The 24938-nt window shown below is 36.4% G+C and overlaps 1 protein-coding gene across 6 annotated transcripts in view; it reads right to left on the reverse strand.

Moving 5' to 3' along the window:
* LOC149786049 (protein still life, isoform SIF type 1-like) overlaps positions 1-24938 on the reverse strand; it is a 405626-nt gene that overhangs the window by 177485 nt on the left and 203203 nt on the right. For 3 of the 6 annotated variants that reach the window (XM_089976333.1, XM_089976334.1, XM_089976332.1), the window contains 2 exons: positions 17533-17654; positions 5541-5606 (listed from right to left, as the gene is read on the reverse strand). In XM_089976333.1, the coding sequence (XP_089832459.1) occupies positions 5541-5606; positions 17533-17654 (188 nt within the window). Of the gene's footprint in view, positions 1-1089; positions 1218-2323; positions 2523-5540; positions 5607-6436; positions 6503-17532; positions 17655-24938 lie in introns of those variants that run through there. The other 3 variants (XM_089976335.1, XM_089976337.1, XM_089976336.1) reach the window with 3 other exon arrangements.

Raw genomic sequence — 24938 nt, forward strand, 5'->3', positions numbered from 1 at the left:
GTGAATGAATTGACTAAGTTCCTTGCACTTTTTATCACATTCAAGTTTTCCATTATTGAAATCTATAGGGGGGTACAAACAAATGGAGATGTATAGTCAGACTATAGTATGATAAAGTTAGGAGCAGTGTTGATGTGGTAGTGTGATTCATTCTTTAAAAGGCAATTTTGAAAGCATGCTGTGTGACGATGAGAAGGATGAACCCTCTGTAAAAAGAGCAAAACCTGACAAAACTGAATTTTAGAACTTCTGGTTAACCGAGTTTGACTTTGTGAAGCGCAGCAGCAACGTGAGAATTTTTATACTTTGCACATACTGCAAACACCATACTGACATTAGTCATTCTGGAATGTATGACATCCACTGGCATAGCAGAAAAAGAATGATTTAATGCTGAGAAAAAATTCACAAAGATCATCACTGAAGAACAGTTAAAGTACCATCCAGTCTCAAATGAGTGCAAAGATGTACAATAATGAAGCTTGTATCACCTTCAGCCCTCCATATAACTATGGAGAGCAGCAAAGTCAGCCATGACAAGTTAACATTGTATTCTGCAGTCGTATGAATTTTAAAGACAGAAACTTTGTGTATTTTATTTCCATGTCTGTCTGGTTGTGATTATGTGAGTGTGTGCATGTGTGTGGTGATGATACATGACAATGCCAAGTCTAGCTGCTATTGGTTAACTGCATTAAATGCTGCAGATATTTCATTTCATTTTATTCAAATTTGAACTTGCAGTTATTTTCTTTTGGTTTATATCAGTAAGTAACTTATTCTCAACTGTGCTACCGGTAATTTGCTTATATCACATGACCCTCCCCCCTTTGTAACAACCACAAATCACACTTATCAAGTCTGGAAAGAACATAAAGCTATCTGGAATGTTTGCAGGAATGGTAATAAAGTCATGGAATTATGGAAACTGAATTCACACAATTTCTCATTACAGAATGATGGAAACTGAACTAACACAAGGTCTCATCACAGAATGATGGAAACTGAACATCCACAAGTCTCATCGCAGAATGATGGAAACTGAACTCACAAAAGGTTTTATCATGAAATTATGGAAAATGAACTCACTGAAGGTCTCATCATGGCATGGTCAAAACTGAACTCGCTCAAAGTCTCATCATAGAATGAGGAAACTAAATTCACGCAAGGTCTCATCATGGAACGATGGAAATTGAATGTACACAAGGTCTCATCATAGAATGACGGGAATTGAACGTACTCAAGGTCTCATCATGGAAATGTTGAAACTGAACTCACTCACTGTCTCATCATGGAATGATGGAAGCTGAATTCACGCAAGGTCTCATCACAGAATGAGGAAACTGAATTCACACAAAGTCTCATCATGGAATGATGGAAACTGAGTTCACCCAAGGTCTCATCATGGAATGATGGAAATTGAATGTACACAAGGTCACATCATGGAATGATGGAACTCTCACATGGTCTCATCATAGAATGAAGAAACTGAATTCACACAAGGTCTCATCATGGAATGATGGAAACTGAATTCACACAAGGTCTCATCACAGAATGAGGAAACTGAACTCACACAGGGTCTCATCACAGAATGAAGAAACTGAACTCACACAAAGTCTCATCATGGAATGATGGAAACTGAATTCACACAAGGTCACATCATAGAATGATGGAAATTGAATGTACACAAGGTCTCATCATGGAATGATGGAACTCTCCCATGGTCTCATCAAAACAAAACTGCATAACAAATCTGGTTGAAATCCAACAAATCTTGGCAAAGTCATTGAGTGCAAAGTAAAGTCAGGAATTAAGATCAACAAATAAGGGTGAGGATGGAAGGGGGGAATAAGTCATGTAAATGATGCAGTGGATTGCTGGAAATAAAACTATTTTGACATCTCATTAATATGCAGCAGCATATCTCAGTTGAACTCCCACAATCCTTTGTAATGTTGTGTTTGGAACACCAAAGTCAGGAAGACAGACAATCATGGGACATAACTCCTGCAAATTATGTTGTGTAATTTGTTTGAAATAAAAATTATTAAGGGACTTTAATATAAAGACACATGCCAAATTTGGCTGAAATACAACAATCATTGACAAAGATAAGCTGCAGAAATGAAAGTTAGTTGAACAGGCAATCAAAGGCCACAACTATTGATGATGCTGACAGCTGGATATTAACTTTTTTGGGATCTAATAAATATAAAGATGCAAAAAAGTCCAACAAGTTATGTTGCACAAGCCAAATTGTTGATGGATGGAACACCTGGATGATGAAATATGATTTCTATCAGACTCTTCCAGATACACCTACCTTGCAAGTTCTTCCTTTTTCATCCAAATATGGTCATTAGAATTTAATACACAACCATCCACTCTAATTAGGACAAATTTTAGAAACTCTGGTCAATTTTACTGGTCTGATCATCTCTTGCTAGTATGTTGACTGGAGTTTATCCAACAATGAATGCAAGTATTAGATTTACACCATGTAGTAAACAAAACACTTTTTCAATGTGTGTTGATGGTATATAAAGGAAATCAATGATATTAAGTATTCAAATATAACATTACAACTTGAAAGGAAAGAGCAGTGTCATAGCTGACATTCCTGTGTGAAGTGCTTGCAATGAACCTGGACTGATTTTCCTCTTTTTCAGGATGTAAACTCACTAGATATGCAACAAAAGTTACATTTTTTCCAACACATACTGTCATGTAGTGCATGTATAAAAACATAAATTCTTTCTTTATGTCGAATGTTCTTGACATTTTTGGGTAGGTCACTACTGCTAAAATATGTAAAAACAAGATATGGAAAATGGTACATTATATGCCCACCATGAGGAACCGTATACACTTGTTTGTAAGTTGAGTCTGACTGCCAACAACACACTGATCTGCCATCCCATAATGCATTAGCATATCAAGGTCTCTGTTGTTAGTTCTATTGATTAATCCTAGCAAACTGTGTAGATTAAGATCACCTAATACATTATCTGGGTCTGAGCAGTTTGCATTTGGACTCAACATATATGTCAGCATATATGGTACTCAGAATTATAATGCTTTTTTATTATTATCTAAAATCATATTTTAATGATCAGACACTAAGGATTCGAAAGATGCAGTACCCATTTAACTTGTGTATTATGCTATTGTTGCTAAGCAATGTTGTCTAACAATAGGAAACAACAGCCATCTTGAGATGACAACCCCAATATATAGATATCTTCCTTCTCTCAAATTCAAGCTATCCTCCTGAGTTTTTAGTCAAGGCATGTGGCACAGAACTTAAGTAGTTTAAAAAATAATTGTTTTTCTTTTTTCTTTCTTCAGTCCATATGAACTTGACCTTTCACATTTTGACCGCAAAATGAATGGGTGTCTTCCTTATTATAAGTGCAGGCAATCTACAAAGTCTGATCAAAGAAGGTGATAAATAACTCAATATATCACACAGAAACCATTTGTCTTCTTAGAGTCACTGTGACCTTGATCATTGAACTTTTGACCCCAAATCAATAGGTGTTTTTCTCATCTCCAGTGCAAGTAATTTATAAAGCTTGCTCAAGGCATCTGCTATAAAAGTCAAGTGACAATTTTCCTTCTTTTCATCTCTGTGACCTTGGAGCATTTGAGCCTGAAAGTAATATATCTTTTCCTTCTTCCAAATGCATTGTACTTATAAGATTTGATAATCTCATTTGATGGAGAACTTGAATAATTTTGTTGAAAAGAAAAGAATTGGGGAACAGACAGACATACATATGGAGGGACATCATCATAACATGATACATTCCATGCCTTATGACAGGAGTACAAAAAGAAAAACATTTCTCCAACAAACAATAGTGAAACTAGCACCACTACTAATATCCTGTATCAAATTCAATCATGGGGATCAATTGCCCTTGGGTCTAATTTATGGTTCCTGTCTTAGTTTCAGGGGACCTTGTTTATTATGACATCATTAACATGTTACTTTTTTACATCACTGCACTTACGAGAACATTCAAGTCCTTTTAATTACCACATTCATGTCATCATTTCTCATTACTACTAAATTATTTTCACATGTTCTTATTCATCATATGAATTTATACAGATACTAATCAATGTAACAAAAGGGCCTACACATAGCTCTATCAAAGTAACACAAATGTCTACACATAACTATAACAAAGTAATTCAAGTGCCTACACATAATTCTATCAAAGTAACACAAATGTCTACACATAACTATATCAAAGTAATTCAAGTGCCTACACATAATTCTATCAAAGTAACACAAGTATCTACACGTAACCTTATCAAAGTAATTCAAGTGCCTACACATAATTCTATCAAAGTAACACAATCATCTATACACAATTCTATCAAAGTAACACAAGTGCCTACATGTAACTCAATTAAAGTAACACAAGTGCCTACATATAACTCAATCAAAGTAACACAAGTGTCTACACATAACTCTATCAAAGCAACAAAAGTGCCTACAGACATAACTCTATCAAAGTAATGCAAGTGTCTACACACTTAACACTAACAAAGTAACAAGAGTGACTACACACATAACTGTATCAAAGTAACACAAGTGCCAACACATAACTCTGTCAAGGGCATTTTCTTTTAAACTAATGCACAGTTACAAACAATACATGTTTCACTTTTCTCATTGTTAAGTCAATATTTTTTCTTTTGTTATCATCAGCACTGTTATTCTTCCATTTCCTGTTCATTTATTATGCTTAATTAGATGAGCTATTACTCCCATTACTGGTATCAGATGTTTATGTGGCTGATGTTTATGTGGGTTGATATTTATTTGGCTGATGTTTATGATGCTGATGTGTATGTGGTGATGGTTATGTGGCTGATGTTTTTGTGGTGATGTTTATGTGGATTGATGTTTATGTGGCTGATGATCATGTGGCTAATGTTTAAGTGGCTGTTGTTTTATGTGGTGATGTTTATGTGGGTTGATGTTTATGTGGCTGATGTTAATGTGGCTGATGATTATGTGACTGATGTTTATGTGGCTGATTTTTATGTGGCTGATTTTTAAGTGGATTGATGTTTATGTGGCTGATATTTATGTGGGTTGATGATTATGTGATGATGTTTATGTGGGCTGATGTTTATGAGGCTGATGTCCATGTGGCTGATGTTTATGTGGCTGATGTTTATGTGGGTTGATGTTTATGTGGCTGATATTTATGTGGGTTGATGATTATGTGGTGATGTTTATGTGGGCTGATGTTTAGGAGGCTGATGTCCATGTGGCTGATGTTTATGTGGCTGATGTTTATGTGGGTTGATGTTTATGAGGCTGATGTGTATGCAGTGATGGTTATGTGCAATCTTTTCAATTCTACTGTGCCAGAAGATGCAAGGCCACAACCTGAAGAAAACACTACACTGAACCACTGTCTAGTATTTCTTCAAAACAAAAACATTCCGAAAGAATTAAATCTAAAATTATTGACAAGCCATTCAATTTGTATACTTCAGTAAGGTTTGTGACATACCTTTGGTGGGCTCAGTCGGAGGGAGTTGGCAGATGAAGATTTTCTTGCAAATTTCTGTGTGGGATACTGAAAGAAAAAGTTCGTTGAGAATTAATATAACAAAACCTTTCTTAAAATGAATCAAAAAACATTTTTCTTATAAAAGAAATTCCAGATTTCTCATGTTTTTTTTCTGAAGTCATACAATGATGGTTTGGTAATGATCAAACAAAGCAAACGCAAAATCTGACAGTGACAAACTTTTACCAATCACAGTTTGATTGGTTGCACACAAACTACCCATACTGATCATACCAGTTTGTGATAAATCCAAGTCAAGATCCAGTCTGTGCCATCTACCAGTTTGTGATACAACTGCTACAGTGGCCTAAGTGGTTAGAGTATCTGCTCATATGCAGGAGGTTGCAGGTTCGAAACACAACCAAGTCATATCAAGGACTTATAAAAATGGTACTAGCTGCTGCTTTTCTTGGTGCTCAGCATTAAGAGATTTGAGTTTAAGGACTGGTCAGCATAGTGTCACGATAATCTGACAGGGTGGGACATGATGCTACTTGTCCATGGCATGATGCCCTAGTGCTAGACATCACTATAAACTGCCACGCTGCGTACATCGTAGCAATATGACTTAAATTGTTAAAGCTACATAAAAAAATAAAACCAACACAAAACACAAACACATGATAAATCCAAGTCAAGACCAGGTCTATGCTGCCTTCCAGTTTGTGAAAAATTTAAGTCAAGATTCAGTCTATGCTGTATTTGTAAGGACTCTCTCAAGACTCTATCTATTAAGCAGATAAGAAATGCAGCTGGTACATTTGATTAATTTACAGAAATAACACTTCCAATAAAAAACAATATTTTTAAAAATGTCATAAAATAATATGTGCTACCTCAAAAAAGTACAAGTTACTGCTACAGAACTTGCAAAAGCCACTGAGCATGAATTACTGTCTCCAGGCTGTACATATGTCTGCTTTTAACATGTTCAACATTTGGTGATAAGCCCTTTAGCTGCCTGCATTGCATTTTATAAATGGAATGTATATCAAAGGTCTGGAGTCACAAATCTCTGTGGCAGTTTTCTGTCATGCAAGAAATTAATTTCTTTTCAAGTGGGATCTAAGTAAAACTACATCAGTGTTATTTATTTGAATTATTTTGAAGACACAAGCCAGCTGGTGTTCTCATATTTTAGCATGCAGGGTTGATAAATTCAGAAAGCAATTCCAGCTTAACAGATTTAAAAAAACATATAAAGGGCAACCCTTGTTTGTATGTTTTCATTCATATTTTCCAGGTCATAACTGGCAAATGATTAACTAATCACTTGACTATTAATTGCTAATTAATCACTGGACCATTAATTAATTACATAACCATTAATTAATCACTTTACCATTTTTTAATCACTTGACCATTAATTAATCACATGGCCATTAATTAATTACATAAGCTTTAATTAAACACTTGACCATTAATTAATCACTTGACCATTAATTAATCACATGACTATTAATTAATTACATAACCTTTAATTTAACACTTGACCATTAATTAATTACTTGACAATGGAAAAGCCCAAAACTGCTGAGGAATAAACTCTTGATGTGTTATGAAAAGTGAAAATACATGAAAAAGAATGAATGCAAGGATTTGGTATAAATTTACTTTATTTGGCAAGAATCAATTGATCAGAAATCAGAAAATGATCACCATGGCATTATCTGATCTATGTAAAATCTTCTATTAAAATATTTTGGCAATATCCATTGTACAATTATTGCTACAATTTATTTTTGTATGATAGAAAGAAAAGATGAAGAAATAATGTGTAGAGTGGCATCAGTGTACTGACTGTAATTATTTCTTTTTTAACATGAAAATTAACACACTCTTGTATATGCTGTTTGTATCATTTCAAGTAAAATGGATTCAAATTTTGTTAAGCTGAAGTTTCTCTTATATTAAAAGTTCTACTGCATGTACATGTATCATGGCAAGAAATAAAGGACTAAATCTGGAAAGACTACATCAAAATCCTGACATAAACACAGTGTTAAAAGCTTATCAACTGAAGATTTATTTTAAATGTTTGCAAAGGTTTTACCTTGGGTCTCAATAAATCCTTGCTATAAGATCCCAACAGATAACTGTATGCCGGAAAAATGATAATGTGCTTAGTAATAAAACAGGTCCAAGCTGTTTAATCTGGTGTCTATCAATCATTTCCTAAGGTGTTGCTAGTATCTACCATCTATCATAATTAATATACTGATTAGACACTAATTTGTATTTGTACCATATTTATCTATACCAGTGGTTCTCAACCTTTTTTGTCCGGTGACCTATTTGTTAGAGCATCCGCCATGGATGCAAGAGGTCATGGGTTCAAACCTGGCCATATCATACCAAAGACTATAAAAAATGTTACTAACAGCTGCCCTGCTAGGCACTCAATCATGGTGTTAATACCAGTAAAGACCAATTCATTCAATGCATCAAATGACGCTATCCTCATAATAATAAACACACAAAAGGATATCTCTTTTGATGTCATCAAAATGCTGCTAATGAAAATGCTAGAACAGATGCAGATGCCCTCTCTATATTGTTTAAAATGAAAAGTCCATGGGGAAATATGCAAATGAAAAGTGCCATGGGGCATCATGCAAAGGCAAACTTCCATGGGGCAACATGCAAAGGCAAACTTCCATGGGGCATCATGCAAAGGCAAACTTCCATGGGGCATCATGCAAAGGCAAACTTCCATGGGGCAACATGCAAAGGCAAATTTCCATGGGGCAACATGCAAATGAAAAGTTCCATATGGCAATATGCAAAATCAAAGTTCCATGGAGCAACATCCAAAGGCAAAGTCTCATTGGACAACATGCAAAAGAAAAGTTCAAAGTCAAATGGCAGCCATAAAAAAGATGTACATCAACCTTCGCCTTGGTCTTTTAAAATTGAGCTTTCTACTAAGATTGATATCAATGCATAAAGCCTTTAAAAAATTACTGTAAAGAAATCAAATTCATGACATAAATTCAAATGGGCCAAAACTCATATTTTGATTGAAAAATGTGAAAATTATGAACTTTACTTAGGCCTTGTTAACATAACACCCAATACCAGTATAATTTCTATTCAAGAAGTTCTTCAAAACGAGAGGCTTATGTGGGCCTAAGATTGCTCATCTGACTGACATCTGCCTGTTAATGCTAAATGCAAGAGCAGTTGGCCAAGACTTGTTGATCATCAAGATAATTACTGTAGAATGATTTTTAGATGCTATTGATTGGATATGTCATAAAACATTTGTTTTGTATATATATATATATAGTAGTAGGACCACCAGAAAAGCGCACAGAAATAGTTAATTTTATCAACGACCAAAATGTTGACATATTTTTCTTGACAGAAACATGGCTAAAAACATCAGGTGATGAGCCCAAGTGTGCGGATCTAACACCCACTGGTTACTCCATCAAGTAATTCTTGCAGAGGTGGAATTGCTGTCATCACAAAGAACTCCATAATAAAACATCTTAACTACACCACAACATTCAATTTTGACCACACATCGTTTGAACTAGCCCAAACCACACTCGCACTGGAGCAAAGGTCAGTCCATTTTTTCTGCCTATACCGCCCTCCTCCTAGTAGAAAAAACAAGCTGGCTGACTCTCTCTTTTTGGAGCAGTTTCCAAATCTCCTGGACTATGGAAATTCGATAGGTGGCAACCTGATTATTCTTGGAAATTTCAACTTTCACTCTGACTGTCCCGGAAACTCAAATACATCAAAACTCATAGATTCCATTAATGTTTTCAACCTCAAACAGTCAGTTAACCAATCCACCCATAAGCATGGTCACATTTTAGACTGGATTCTTCATAGACCTGATGATAACATTCTACAGTCCTCCCTGGTATCCCATGACCTTGCATCAGATTACCTCTGCATTATATGCCATCTGGACGTATCAGTCCCTAACCGTCCACCTTTATCTGCTACTAAGAGAAACCTCCGTATGATAAATAGAACCAAACTAATGCATGACATCCAAGCTAACCTAACAACTTGCTTACCTCCTACCGAAGAACAACTCGATAACTGTCTGTGTTCATTATTTAACAAACATGCCCCAGCTATCAAGTGCAGAGTATCAATTCAAGTATCAATTCAAAAGCGTTCTCCATGGTATAGCAGTGTTAAGGACCAGCTTCACACTGCTAAAAGAGACCGCCGTAAAGCTAAGAGGCTCTGGCTTTCCACCAGACTCACTATTCATAAACAAATCTATGAAGTCGCTAAGAAGAATGTCACAAATATAGTCCATGCAGTGAAATCAGCCCACTACACTACTAAGATCATGGAAAGTTCCAGCTGCAAAGAGCTCTTTGAGATTACTAACAAGCTAATGACACCGGAGATACAAGAGGAATGTATGAGGGTATCAAAAAGGCGACAGGTCCCCCCAGCTACAAGACCGCCCCCCTCAAGTCCAAGACGGGCGAAGTCATCACAGACCAGGGGAAACAACTGCAGCGATGGGTTGAGCACTATCTCGAGCTATATGCAACCCAAAACAATGTCACTGGAACTGCCCTGGACGCCATTCCAGACCTGCCTGTCATGGAGGAGCTAGACACACAGCCCACCCTGGAAGAGCTCGGAAAAGCCATCGATTGCCTTGCCTGTGGGAAGGCTCCTGGAAGCGACGGCATTCCACCTGAAGTCCTCAAAACCAGCACTGCTCCAGCCCCTACACACACTCCTCTGCCTTTGCTGGGAACAGGGATACATCCCACAGGACATGCATGACGCCAACATCGTCACTTTGTACAAAAACAAAGGAGACCGTAGCTTCTGCAACAACTATCGGGGCATCTCCCTCCTCAGCATCGTCGGAAAGGCCTTCGCCCATGTTGCCTTGGCACGCTTGCAGATCCTAGCCTCCCGCGTCTACCCAGAATCCCAGTGTGGATTTCGAGCCGGCAGGTCAACTGTAGACATGATCTTCTCACTACGTCAGCTGCAGGAGAAGTGTCGCGAGCAGCGGATGCCCCTCTACATTGCCTTCATAGACCTGACGAAGGCGTTTGACATGGTTAGTCAGAGTGGACTCTTCAGACTCCTGCAGAAGATCGGCTGCCCCCCACGTCTGCTTGCTGTCATTATGTTGTTCCACGAGAACATGCACAGCACAGTGTGCTTCAATGGCGCAACATCTGAAGCATTCCCAGTCATTAGCGGAGTCAAACAAGGCTGTGTCCTTGCACCGACGCTCTTTGCCATCTTCTTCTCCATGCTTCTCCAGTACGCATTCAAGGACTGCAGCGAGGGAGTGTACATCCATACCAGGGCTGACGGCAAGCTGTTCAACATCGCCCGTCTCCGTGCTAAGACTAAAGTCACAGAGGTACTCATCCGTGATTTGCTCTTTGCTGACGATGCAGCCTTGACATCACACACGGAAGATGGACTTCAGCAGCTGGTATGCTGCCTCTCCCATGCATGTAAGGAATTTGGACTGACCATCAGTTTGAAGAAAACAAATGTCATGGCACAGGACACAGACTCCCCTCCCTCTGTCTCCATCGATGGGTACAATTTGGAAGATGTTGAGAACTTCACATACCTCGGGTCTAACATCTCCAGCTCACTCTCCATTGATTCTGAGGTGGGCGGCAGGATTGCCAAGGCAGCAGCAGTGATGGCCAGACTTAACCAGAGGGTCTGGAACAACCCCAACCTCACAGAGAAGACCAAACTGCGTGTCTACCAAGCGTGCATGCTCAGCTCACTTCTCTACAGCAGCGAAACATGGACCACCTATGCAAGACACGAGAGGAAACTCAACAGCTTCCACCTGAGATGTCTGCGGCGCATTCTGCACATCCAGTGGCAGGACAAAGTACCCAACACAGAGGTTCTAGAATGCACCAACATGAACAGCATGTTCTGCATACTCAGCGAGAGGCGCCTTCGCTGGCTCGGCCATGTCAAGAGAATGGACCCAGGTCGCATTTCCAAGGACCTGTTATATGGGGAGTTAGCAGAAGGTGCACGACCAACTGGACGACCACATCTGCGCTACAAAGATGTTTGCAAGAAGGATATGAAGACAGCAAACATCAATGTCAACGACTGGGAGAGCTGTGCAAACAACCGTTCCAGCTGGCGTCTAGCTGTCAGGCAGGGAGTTCAAAACGCAGAGGAAAAGAGAAGAATAAAGCAAGCTGAAAAGACAGCTAAAAAGAAGGATAAGCAAAAGCGTACTTTGGAGCTATGCCATCATCTCTCGTAGATGGACGGATGCCAAGGAATGTCAAGGAACAAATCAACACCACTTCCAACTACCTTCTCTCCAGTCGACCTTCCAGACATGTTTGCAAATTTCTTCCGTGACAAAGTACAAACCATTAGAGATAAGCTTGACACCACATTTTCAATTGACTCATCATCACCATACAGTTGGGATACAGAATTTGAGCGGCAACCATTAGCAGCATTTGAACCTGTCTCTATGGATTTCGTACGTACAATCATGATGAAGAGTGCACCAAAGTCATGTGAACTTGATCCAATTCCAACATCACTGCTGCTTGAGTGCTTAGAACCAGTACTGCCTTCAGTAACTGATGTTATTAATACCTCTCTCTCATCTGGGGAATTCCCATCATTTTTCAAAACTGCCATTGTAAAGCCTCTGCTGAAGAAACCAGCACTAGACCATAATGATTTAAAGAACTACTGCCCAGTTTCTAATCTCCCATTCATTTAAAAAATCTTAGAAAAGGTTGTTCTATCCCAGCTTGTATCTCATCTAAATTCAAACAGTCTTTTTAGCAATGTACAATCTGCATATCACCCTTGCCACAGTATTGAAACCACTCTTCTAAAAGTAGTTAATGACATTCTCTCTGCATTGGATAGCGCAAAGATTACAGTCCTCACCCTCCTTGATTTGTCTGCAGCATTTGACACAATAGACCATGATATATTACTTCACCATCTCCAGCATGTATTTGCCATTCATGATACAGCCATACTGTATTTCAAGTCCTACTTGGTCAACAGGACACAAATTGTATATGCAAATGGAATACTCTCCAGCCCAGTTGATCTATGTTGTGGTGTTCCACAGGGACCTGTTCTTGGACCTGTTCTCTTCATTCTGTACACTCATTCACTCTCAAGTGTCATAGATCATCATCCAGTGTCTCACCAATTGTACGCTGATGACACCCAAATATACAAATCTAGCCACTCAACTGAAGTTGATGCTACCATCCAAAGTGTAGAGAGGTGCATTTCTGATGTGAAATCATGGATGACTTGTAACAAGCTGCAGATGAATGATGATAAAACTGAGGCCATTCTGATAACAACACAAAGACTTTCTCATTCACATCCTTTACTTCAAACAATAAATATCAGCAACACCAACATTAAATTCACACAATCAGCATGAAACCTAGGTGTTACTCTGGACAGTACTCTCACATTGCACCAACATGTCATGAACATATGCAAATCTGCATATCTTGAGCTGAGACGCATCAGCTCAATTCGCAAATATCTTTCAGTTGATGCCACTAAAACACTTGTGTGTTCATTAGTACTTTCAAGACTCACTGACTACTGTAACTCGATTCTGTCTGGTTCATCTCAATATCTACTCCAGAAACTTCAAAAAGTTTAAAACACAGCTGCTCGGATCATACTTAGAGTACCACGATTAGAGCACACCTCCCTGCTGCTCTGTACCCTACACTGGCTATACATTCGATCCATAATCAAACACAAAATTAATTCTCTGTGCTACATTTCACTGTCAGACTCTAGTCCAACATACCTATCTGACCTCACCCATGTGTAGACACCAGCAAGATACTTAACGCTCCTCTTCTGACAATCGTATACTCATTATTACCACTATAAAAACAAAGTCATATGGACAGCGTTCTTTTGCATACCAGGGCCCAGCAATGTGGAATGAATTGCCCATGAACTTAGACACAAAGACACAGTGATTACATTCACAAGAGGGCTCTCAAAACTCACTTATTTCGACTTCAAGAACAAACTTAAAGACCTAATAATGTTTCCTACTTGAAGTATTCTCAGCATGTTTTTTATTTTTTAATGTTTTTCTAATTTCATGTTGTTTGTTTTTGCAATAATATTATTAAGTTTTTTTATCTTATAGGTGTTGTCTAATGTTGTAAAGTGCTTAGAGCTTCTAAAGATTAGGTGTTATACAAAGTCCTCATTATTATATATATATATATATATATATATATATATATATATATATATATATATATATATATATATATATATATATATATATATATATATATATATATATATTTGATGACACAATAGTATAAATTGTCCAGTTTTGGTAGACCTTTATGCCTGAATGCTTTCTGTGAAAGTTAATTACATTTGGTCAAATCCTGTCAAGTGAATTTTAGAGAAGCTGTTTAAGCACTTTTCTATTTTTAGAATGGAATCCACGTTTGACTGCAAATCAGCATTATTTTTACAAACTTTAAATCAATTCATACAATAATTCTTTCTGTCAAATTTGGTCAAATTCCATTTCACTGGTTTCTGTGATGAAGTTGTTTCAATGACAGCAGATCAATATCATATGTGTAAATTTGAAAGCCCTTCTAGCCAGGATGTTTTCCGTGAAATTTGGTTAAATTCTTTTAACAGTATTTTCAAAATAAGTCATTTAAAAGTTTCTATATTTAATAACAGTTTATCATATTTTATGGCAGACAAGCATAATTGGTACATATTTGTAAACCTTCAATTTAGCCGAAATTTATCTATTGGATTTGGAGAAGCTGAAAATAGCAAATGCTGACAAACAATGCATGATTCATGATGGTTGCAGGACCATACCAGACGCTCATTTGGTTTTAAGGCCAGGTGAGTTAACACTTAAAAGCATGATGGATTGGCTGACAGATACAGGTAAAACTATATGACAGATGCATTAAACTCCCAACCCACCTATGCTCAAGATCAGGAATGCAAAGAAGAAATTTCCTAAGGATATGATTAGCTAGCATTATCCTTGTGGTAACAGATCTGTCAAGTCAAGACTCAAGGGGCTTAAATATGTTTTGTAAGTGGGTAGATAGTGACAGTGGGCCAGATATTTTCCCCCACAACCAGGACAGTCTGAAACTATAATATGAAATATATGGACTGAATCATTTCAAAAATGAGACAGTGGGTCAGCATTAGAGTAGGTATGGTATGTGGAGAAGTAAGAAGGGAAATAAGACCTTGTTACTGTAATTTATTCAGCAGAGGTCACCAATGCAATAATTACCTGTCAGCACAGTGGAGAATATGTAACAATAAGTGGTTCCCAATTAGGTCACTAACAGACAATCTTCAGCCCATTATACCTGAATGATGGGCATCTTAGCAGTTTCTCTTACATGTGGCCAACAAGATTTGCCATTTTCAATATGGCACCTGGAGGCAAAATCAACTAAAAAATTACAAGTATAGGTACTGACACAAAGCTCAGTTTGAGCTCTTTTAATTTATGTATGTTTTATAATAGCTTCCTGAGATTCAAGGAATTTATTTCAACTTCTAAACACCAAATAAAAAGCAACAGCCAGTCTGTCAGCATACCACATATATGACTGCCAACAATAAGACACTGAACCTATCCATATAATCTATAGTTCTTTTACAAGAGTCTGCCAGTCAACATCTTGGGGCAGTAACAAAGTTGTAATTATCAGTGAAAATGTATTTTAGATTGGGCTTTTAATTATGATATATAATGTGTTTTAGATAGAGCCTTTAATTATGATATATAATGTATTTTAGATAGAGCCTTTAATTATGATATATAATGTATTTTAGATAGAGCCTTTAATACACTAGTAATTATCAGTTAATCCAGTAGTAATTATAAAAGATTATATATTTCAGAGAGGGCCTTAAATACAGTAGTAATTGTCAGTGAGAATGTATTTTATTTTAGATAGGGAATTTTTAATGCAGATATATTATCAGGAACAATGTATTTTAGAATTTTGTAGATGTCATTGTAACACAGAACTGAGTAAACATTGCAGATGTGTGACACAAAACCATTTTAATTTGATGCATGTGATTTGGTACAAAATTAAGTCCATGGCAGGGATGAGGATATGGCACATTAATCAGTCCAGATTAGGCATGCTTGATTCTTAATCAGGTCCATTCAATAAGTGTGTCAGGTTGATGGGCGAGGCTTTGGTTGTTGATCAAGAATGCCAAGACCGAAATGTTATGTAAACTGCATTTGTACTTGCTGAAATATCGGTCATAAGTTGAAACTGAAGAGATCAGTTTATTAAAGAAGCAGGAAGAATGTGAAATTTTCCGAACTACGGAGGGGAGTTTATAAATTAAGGAGGTTAAATACACCTAAAACCCAACTGGATAAGTAACAGCTTGAGGTGTGTTTCCATGCTTATCTTATGTCTAAGTCATGACTAAAAGAATAATAGTGAGTATTCTCTCAAAAAAGGTCAAAGGGATGTGTTTTGAATGTTGTGAGAGATGATTCTGTAAAAGGGGAAAAGAGAGCAAGCTACCACATCAGAACTTCCACATCAGAATGACAGAACACGAGAATGTTGGATAGAAAGATTCCACAGTGAATAGGAAGGATCATGGTGGATTAGTGAATCCATGCCTCAACGAAGAATGAAGACCAGAAAGAACAGAGTGTTGCTTTATAAGTCCTCAAACCAACACACTATGTTGATTGTGGAGGGTAGCCATCAACCAGATTGGGTTATGCAGAGATGATGGACAATTAAGTTCAAAATGCTCACATGATTTTGTGATGAAATTTGTCTTATCTGTGTAAACGGAAGAGCTAATTGACTATTTTTATACCTTTTGGTAATTATTTTCCAGCAGAAGTATAACTGTCTTGTGCTCAGATCTCCATTTATTCCATCCATTAATTTCATATTTTTATTATTCACTCAATCCGCTCAAAGTCAGTCATCCTATAGACATTGATAACCCCCATCCCACTACCCCATAACAATTAATGACCATGTAGTTTAGCTGGGGCTTTTAGTAAAATAGTAATTATTAATGACAATGTATTTTAGATATGACCACAATATATTTTTTAATGCAACTCTACCAAACATGGTTCATCTCTATTTTGTAGCTTGACACTGGAGAAGTGATCTTGTTGATAAAAGATGCCCAATCGAAAAAGAATTCAGTGGTGGCTTAGTGCCTCACATGCCAGACTAATGAACAAAATGTTGCAGGTTTGAATCCTATTCCTGGATTCACCAGAGGAAAGGACTTTACTCCAGTTGACTCAGCATAAAAAACCTCCACATATTGTTCTGCCATAAACATCAAACTAAATCAGACTATTTCTTTATTTAATATCTTAAATTTCTGCATGTAATACAGAACATTTATTGAATGATATGTCCAGTTGTTGGGATCAAAGACTCACAATCTCAGTGTAAGAAAATGAGAAGAAGAAAAAACCCAACAAAAAAAACTGTTGAAGATGTACAGAAAGAAAGGCAAAATTCTGGATGTAACAATATACTAATTTACATCAAAATGATTACTTCATATATGTACTTTTTCAAGATTTAAAATTTAATTATGTTCAATAAATTTCAGTGGTCCTTTGGTTTTGACTTGTGATCATTGCACATCTACATCTGTACCAAACATATTAGACTGCCAATGGTAAGCTTTTAATTATGATTGTAAATAATCAGTGAAGATAAATGAACAAAAAATATCATTGCACATCTACATCTGTACCAAACATATTAGACTGCCAATGGTAAGCTTTTAATTATGATTGTAAATAATCAGTGAAGATAAATGAACAAAAAATATAGTATCTGCTGTTTCTACCAAAATATTAAGACATCTTGTGACAAAATTTACTTACTGAACAACAATCTCTAAATCTTTTGGCATCAGTAGGTGTACTAAAATTGAGCCCCCATTCATTCCTGGATCCCTGGTCCCTCCAATGAACAAAACACTCAGTGGCTGGGCAGAGGATGGTGCCTGAAAATTGAAGGACATACTCATTTTCAAAAAGTAAACTCATTTTTCCAAATTTGTATAAACATTATCGTTTTTACTTTGATATTTCTAAACATTCCCCTAACTTAATAAGTACTCTGCTCACTTACAATGGCATGCCCGGATAAATTGTGGACACATTTAAAATGCTGTGACAGGTGTGGATCCAATTTTTTCATATAGAAAATGTGCACAATGAAGAACAATAACTCTTTCAGCCCCAATCCCGCCTGTAGGTATGATGAGGCTGTACCCTACTTCTGAGCTCTGTAGCGTCAAGGTCATTTAAGATATACCAAAGTGGTGGTATTACAAAAAAGCAGACAGATGTAGCTCCACAATGATACCATATAATCTAGACTTTCTACTTGCATTACAAAATGCAGAGAGAAAAACATTTTTTTGAGACCCAATTTTTTTACCCAAAAAAAAGATGCCCATTGTCGGAATTAGATTCTGTGTCCAGATTATAGACTTTTTGGCCTCTGATCTAATTCAGACCACTCTGAACTGCACACAGCAAGGTGAACCTTTGCAAAAACTAGGATAAGATGGAGATTGGGAGTAAGAAGTGGCCAGGACATGAAAATGATGGGTCCAATGTGCAAAAAAAAAAAAGATCCAACTTTTACCCTTCTGCACATGTGCGAGCCAAATAGCCAACAAAAAAATGTTTCTAGCACAACTAGGCACCAGTCTAAGCAAAAAACTCTTGGAAACATATGTATTTGGATGAATTCAGAATTAACCCCCAAAATGAGTTTTCCTACCTTGATTTCAGGGAAAAATGACAAAAATGTCCAAGGCTGAATGAGTTAATTAATAAAATCATGATAAAAATTGGGAAAATCAAACCAAGATACATCAGTGTTTTATAGTTGAAAACAATGATTAGTACCATGCAATTTTAATTAACATCATGAAAATCACAACATTTCATACAAATGAATATATTTTGTACATTTTTTCTTTAAAAAATTCTCAATACATGAACACTGTAAATAACAACATATGACAAAATTTCCATCAATAAAAATGTCAGTAATACCTACTGGCAATAAAGAAATAAATACAGTACCAGTCAAATAAATGTAATCAATTGAAATATGTGTTTTAGTGTATAATTTTAATTTGGTTTCAGTGTAATCATCATAAATGCAATAATGTATTCAAACATGAAAAATGTAAACTGATGATTATAGTGATGTCACAAGCTTTTCTGTGAGAACCTTAATTACAGACTGTGTTTTGATCCCTGACATGTGGAATTGCTGATTGCATTGTTACAATCAATTAAAATTTGAGTGGAATATTATTATCATGTTTATTATCATCTTTGATATCAAATTGGCTTGTGGGGCTAGAATACTGTAAAAAGAAAGTTAAATGGCATACAAATCCTACCTGTGTAAAAACTAGTGGTCATGGTCATGTGTTAAATTAACTATTTCATTTTTTTATTCCTTTTTATAATTGCACATTAGGATTATTTGTCCAATACTAAAATGCTGCTCTGCCATGATGCTCTGTGTCAAATTCTGTTCAGTATTTGTTTTAAATAAAGTTATGCAAAATGTTTTCTATTTTTAGCAATTGCAGCCATATTTGACATGGAAAGGCTTCATTTGTGTAAATCTTAAAGGTGTTCAAACAAGAATGCTTTCTTTCTGTCGAATTCTGTTAACACATTAACCCCTGGAGCTTTTTGTTATTTTTGCCTGAAAATTGGGTAGGAAACACATTTTGAATGCTATTTCTGAATAGACTCAAAAACACCAAATCCCCAGTGATCTTTCAATAACATACTGCCTAGTTGTGTTAGAAACATCATTTTTCATTGGCTATTTGACTCAGGCAAGAGCAGAAGAGTAAAAGTTGGAGTTCTTTTTTTTTTTTTTGCTAAACAGAGCCATTATTTTTGTATGGAGACCACTCTTTATTCCAAATGCCCATCTTACCCTACTTTTTTGAAAAGGCTCATCTGTCTGTTTGCAGTTCATACCAGTTTGCTTTAGATCTGAGACCAAAAAGTCTAAAATCTGGACACAAAATCAAATTCCAACCACAGGCAAATTTTAGGTAGAAAAAAGTCGGGTCCAAAAAATGAGTTTTTTTTATCTGTATTTTGTAGTGCAACTAGATATTCCAGATTATTTGGTATCATTGTAGAGCTACATCTGTCTACCTTTGTATAATACCACCCACTTTAGTGTATCATGCATGACCATGACACTACAGAGCTCGGCAGTAGGCTACTACCTCCTGCCCGTTAAGTCATCACTAGGGGTTAATGCGTTAAGTGATTTTTAAAGAAATTATTGAATATTTCTCAATTTTTAGTAATAGCAGCCAAACTGTTCTGCAGAATGGCATCATTCCTATAAGCATGAATGGTCTCAATGCCAGGATGCTTTCTCCTAAATGTTTTCATTCTTTTGGAGAAGAAATTGTTTAAAGCTTTTCTATTTTTAGTAACAGTGGTCATATTTAATAGTCAATCAGATTCATTTATATAATCTTTAAAGATCTCCATGTGACAATGTTTTCTGTCACTGTCATATAATATTTTTCAACAGTTACAGAGAAATCGAAAAGTGTTTTTATTTTAGTAATGGCAGCCACTAAGTGATGATAGACTGATATAACTTGTATCAGTTCAAAGGCCTTCAAGCCAGAATGCTTTTTATCAAATTTCAAAAGGTTTTGAGAGGTCATTCAATGGCTTGTCTATTTTTAGTAACAGCAACCATATTTAAAGGCAGGTCAATAATTTTGTTAACATGTGAAAGGTCTTCATATCTTGCTGATTTCTACCAAATTTTATTTGGCTGCCTGGAAGAAGTCATTCAAGGTTTTTCTATTTTTAGTAATGGTGGCCATACTGGATGGTGGGTCTGCAATCATTTGGGAAAATGTGAACAGCCTTTATGCCAGGATGCTCTGTGTCAAATCTGGTTGAAATTATGAGGTTTTGAGAAACTGGCTGTTGATGGATAAAGGATGAGTTGTTCTATTTTTGGCAACCACACCTATATTATATGGTGGATTGGAATCATTTGTACAAACTTGACAGATCCTCATGCCTGAATGCTTTCTGTCAAATCTATTGAACTCTGCCCAGCAGTTCTGGAGATAACATCAATTTCGAGGACTTTCTATTTTGAGTAACAGCAGCCATATTTGATATTATATCAGCATCATTTGCACTTCATTGAAAAGCTTTTATTGTGCCAAGATGTTCTGTGCCAAGTTTGGTTGAAATCAGTCAGCCATTTTTGAGATTTTATGATGGGCAATTGATCATAACATCAGAAGTTCATGTGGCTTACTGCCACTAGAAATGATTATAAAAAATTTCAAAATGCAATAATAGTCCTGTAAAATAAAACATGTCAATTAAATGTGTACAAGACCTTGGGAAATATTTTGTGATTGATGACCTACCATCAAGAGGCTATGCGGGTATTTGTTTTGGTTGCAAAAACCCAATGTTATTCTCAAAAACTGTGTTGTACTTAAAATGTCACTCACCAATATGCCATTTTCTTCATGTATTATGTATTCAGTAAATGTTTATATGACTTTCAACATGTGCATATTTGATTAATCTTTAAATAAAGCCATTATTTTCTGGAAAATATGTGATCCCCCCCCATATTTTTCTATGCAATGACCCTCACTTGGGTATAGATATTCAGCTATGTGTAATGCAAGAGAATGGTCACCAACCTATAGTTTTCTGTTGGAATTTGGAATGCCTGGATCTTTTGAGCCATGCACACCAACCCTATTGATTTCTGTGTGAATTTGGAATGCCTGGATCTTTTTAGCCATGTACACCAACCTATAGATTTCTGTGTGAATTTGGAATGCCTGGACCTTTTTAGCCATGTACACCAACCTATAGATTTCTGTGTGAATTTGGAATGCCTGGACCTTTTTAGCCATGTACACCAACCTATAGATTTCTGTGTGAATTTGGAATGCCTGGACCTTTTTAGCCATGTACACCAACCTATAGATTTCTGTGTGAATTTGGAATGCCTGGACCTTTTTAGCCATGTACACCAACCCTATAGATTTCTGTGTGAATTTGGAATGCCTGGACCTTTTTAGCCATGTACACCAACCTATTGATTTCTGTGTGAATTTGGAATGCCTGGACCTTTTTAGCCATGTACACCAACCTATAGATTTCTGTGTGAATTTGGAATGCCTGGACCTTTTTAGCCATGTACACCAACCTATTGATTTCTGTATGAATTTGGAATGCCTGGACCTTTTTATCCATGTACACCAACCTATTGATTTCTGTGTGAATTTGGAATGCCTGGACCTTTTTAGCCATGTACACCAACCTATAGATTTCTTTGTGAATTTGGAATGCCTGGATCTTTTTAGCCATGCACACCAACCTATAGATTTCTGTGTGAATTTGGAATGCCTGGACCTTTTAAGCCATGCACACCAACCTATAGATTTCTGTGTGAATTTGGAATGCCTGGACCTTTTTAGCCATGTACACCAACCTATTGATTTCTGTGTGAATTTGGAATGCCTGGACCTTTTTAGCCATGTACACCAACCTATAGATTTCTGTGTGCATTTGGAATGCTTGGACCTATAGCTATGCAGGATTGCATCTAGGATTTGATAAATGTGGGTACTTTCTGAAGAAAGAAAAAAAAAGGGGGAGGGGGGCAACATACGGGGGGGGGGGGGAACCTTCCAGTATGGTGTAAAAAAAACTCAGTGTATTCAAAAAGAGCAATAGGAAGTATAATAAGTGCATTAAATGCATATCATGTCTTCTATATATTATAGTATAACACTTAAAACTGAAATCAAAGCCTTATGTTTTCTAATAACAATATTCTATCTACACACTAACCATTAAAGAATCAAACCATAAACTGTAAATAGTGTCACTCCTCTGGCCAATCTTAAAAAACAGTGTCACATGCTCAATTCTGATTGGTTATAAATTCACACTAAGAAAGATCTGAAGAGCACATATTTTCCTTTCACGGATGACAAAAAATAATTTTTAAGGAAAAGTCCAAAGCTCAAAATGAATTAGGGAAAGTATATATACAGTTTCTATAGCAGCAGTTAACTTTTTACTGGAATATATATACATCTGCATCCATACAGACTATAATTGTGACAGCATTTTTCTGCAAATATGATCACTATTTCCTAAATAGCCTCCAGTCCATCCTCATCCTCAACTCTACCAATGCCTTGTCGGAGGTCCTTCAATTGAAGTCATCATGAGTCTGTTGAGAACCCTTTTTTCTAGACAGCTTCTTCCTGCAGTTTTGGTTTGATTTTGATTGCTGAATCATCTCTCTCAGTCAGCAGTTTGGTATGGCATAACCATGGCCACTGATGCTAATTGAAGAAGATTTGGAAATGTCTCTGCATGATGTTGATGTACAACCTGCCAGAGTCCACACATTTTGTCTCTAGGGTACATTTCTCTTTTAATGATAGTCTTAGCAAAAGACCACTCTGTCAAAACGTTTTGGGTCACACTAAAAGGGACTGATACCTTCTTTTGATTTCTTCTCCTGACCAAAATGATCACAGAGACTTTTTATCTTGTCATTACCATACATTTCTTGTTCTTCAGAAGATAGGAGTGTGAGGTTACGTAGACTAAGAACCTCAAATGCTGTTGCCACCTGTGTGCTGCTCTTAGGAAATCTTGCAGCCATTTCCATTTGCAAATGTGTAACAAACTTGTGGCAAAGATAAGACACATCATCTGAAACCTTTTCAATGTGCTCCTGTGTAACTTCGCGTTCAACACCACTGTAAGTGATTTTAGTTTGTCTCCATCCTTAGATGATTTCAGTTTTTCAGACATACAGGTCTGGTGATAAGATTTTCCTGTGTCTATTTTCTGTAACGTAGAATTCAAAATATCAAGTACCGGTGACACAGCTACTATATCCAAGTCAGATTTCTGTAAAAGCATATTTAGCTGTGCTAAATGAGGTATGATATCCATAACAATATTCAGGCATGCCACAAATCTGTAGTCTATGAGTTTATTCAACAAGTCTTGACACTCTTTTGTCTTGTTATTCTTTTTGAAATAATTCACAAGTGCCCCCAGCTGTGAAAAATTGCATATACAGTAAAGCCTGCCTTGAGAGACCACTGCTATGAAAGACCACCTGCCTTGACAGACCAGGTTCTATATGTACAGATTTATTGATTATATAGTGTTATGACCTATTATGAGAGACCACCTGTCATGAGAGACCATCATGCTTTGGCAGAAAGAGTGGTCCTTCAAGACAGGTTCCACTGTAGTGCATCATAAAATGCCAGCCATGTAACTGCATACACCTCTCTGACTTTCAGTTGAGGACTGTCCAGAACATTCTGGATTTCCTTCAATTCAGATGTTCTGTTGGCAGATTTAAAAAAAAAAAAGTACAGATCTTTAACTGTGCCTTCAAAGGTTTCCTTGAAGTACTGAATGTTTTTCAATGCATGAGAGGTACACAAATTCAGTCTATGAGACATACAATGAATGCTGATCAAGTGAGGGCTTTTTTCCTTGAACCATGTTGCTACACCACTTTTGGGACCTGTCATCACTGATACCCCATTATTACTAAAACCAACAAATTTTTCAAGAGAAATCTCCTTCTTTACCAAGAACTGGACAACTTCTTTGAAAAGAACTTCTGCAGTGTGTGATTGGCCTTCCACTGACACATTACCAAGAAAATGAGTTGTTGAAACAAAACATGGTTGGTTCAATGATTCTGGCATAAAAATGACCAGCTTCTTGGTATTTGAAATGTCTGTACTATCATCAATTAAGATGCTAATGAATGGACTACATTGTACTTTGTGCATTAACTCAGATTCTATCACTGTTGCTATGCAATCCTGGAAAAAAATAAAGCTCAATGATAAATCAAAGTATAAAAGTATTTTATTATTATTATTATTATTATTATTATTATTATTATTATTATTAATATTATGATTATTATTATTTTATTATTATTAAAGTATTTGAGAAATGTAAAATAAATATATTTAAAAAACCCAAAGTAAAATGACCAAAATCAGATGCAAATTCTGCAAGAACCTTAACCTAAGACCATGGAGTGTCTAAGGATGTTGAATTGTGATAATTTGGTCCTCATTTTAAGAAATCCCATCAAGGTGTTTAAATGCTAAAATAATATGGCACTAAGGTCTCTCTCTCTCTCTGTTAATTAAATCATTCAATTATAG

Source organism: Sinohyriopsis cumingii, chromosome 12 (assembly GCF_028554795.1).
Source record: "Sinohyriopsis cumingii isolate HCF-2022 chromosome 12, ASM2855479v2, whole genome shotgun sequence".
In the NCBI taxonomy this organism is placed as follows: Eukaryota; Metazoa; Mollusca; class Bivalvia; order Unionida; family Unionidae; genus Sinohyriopsis; species Sinohyriopsis cumingii.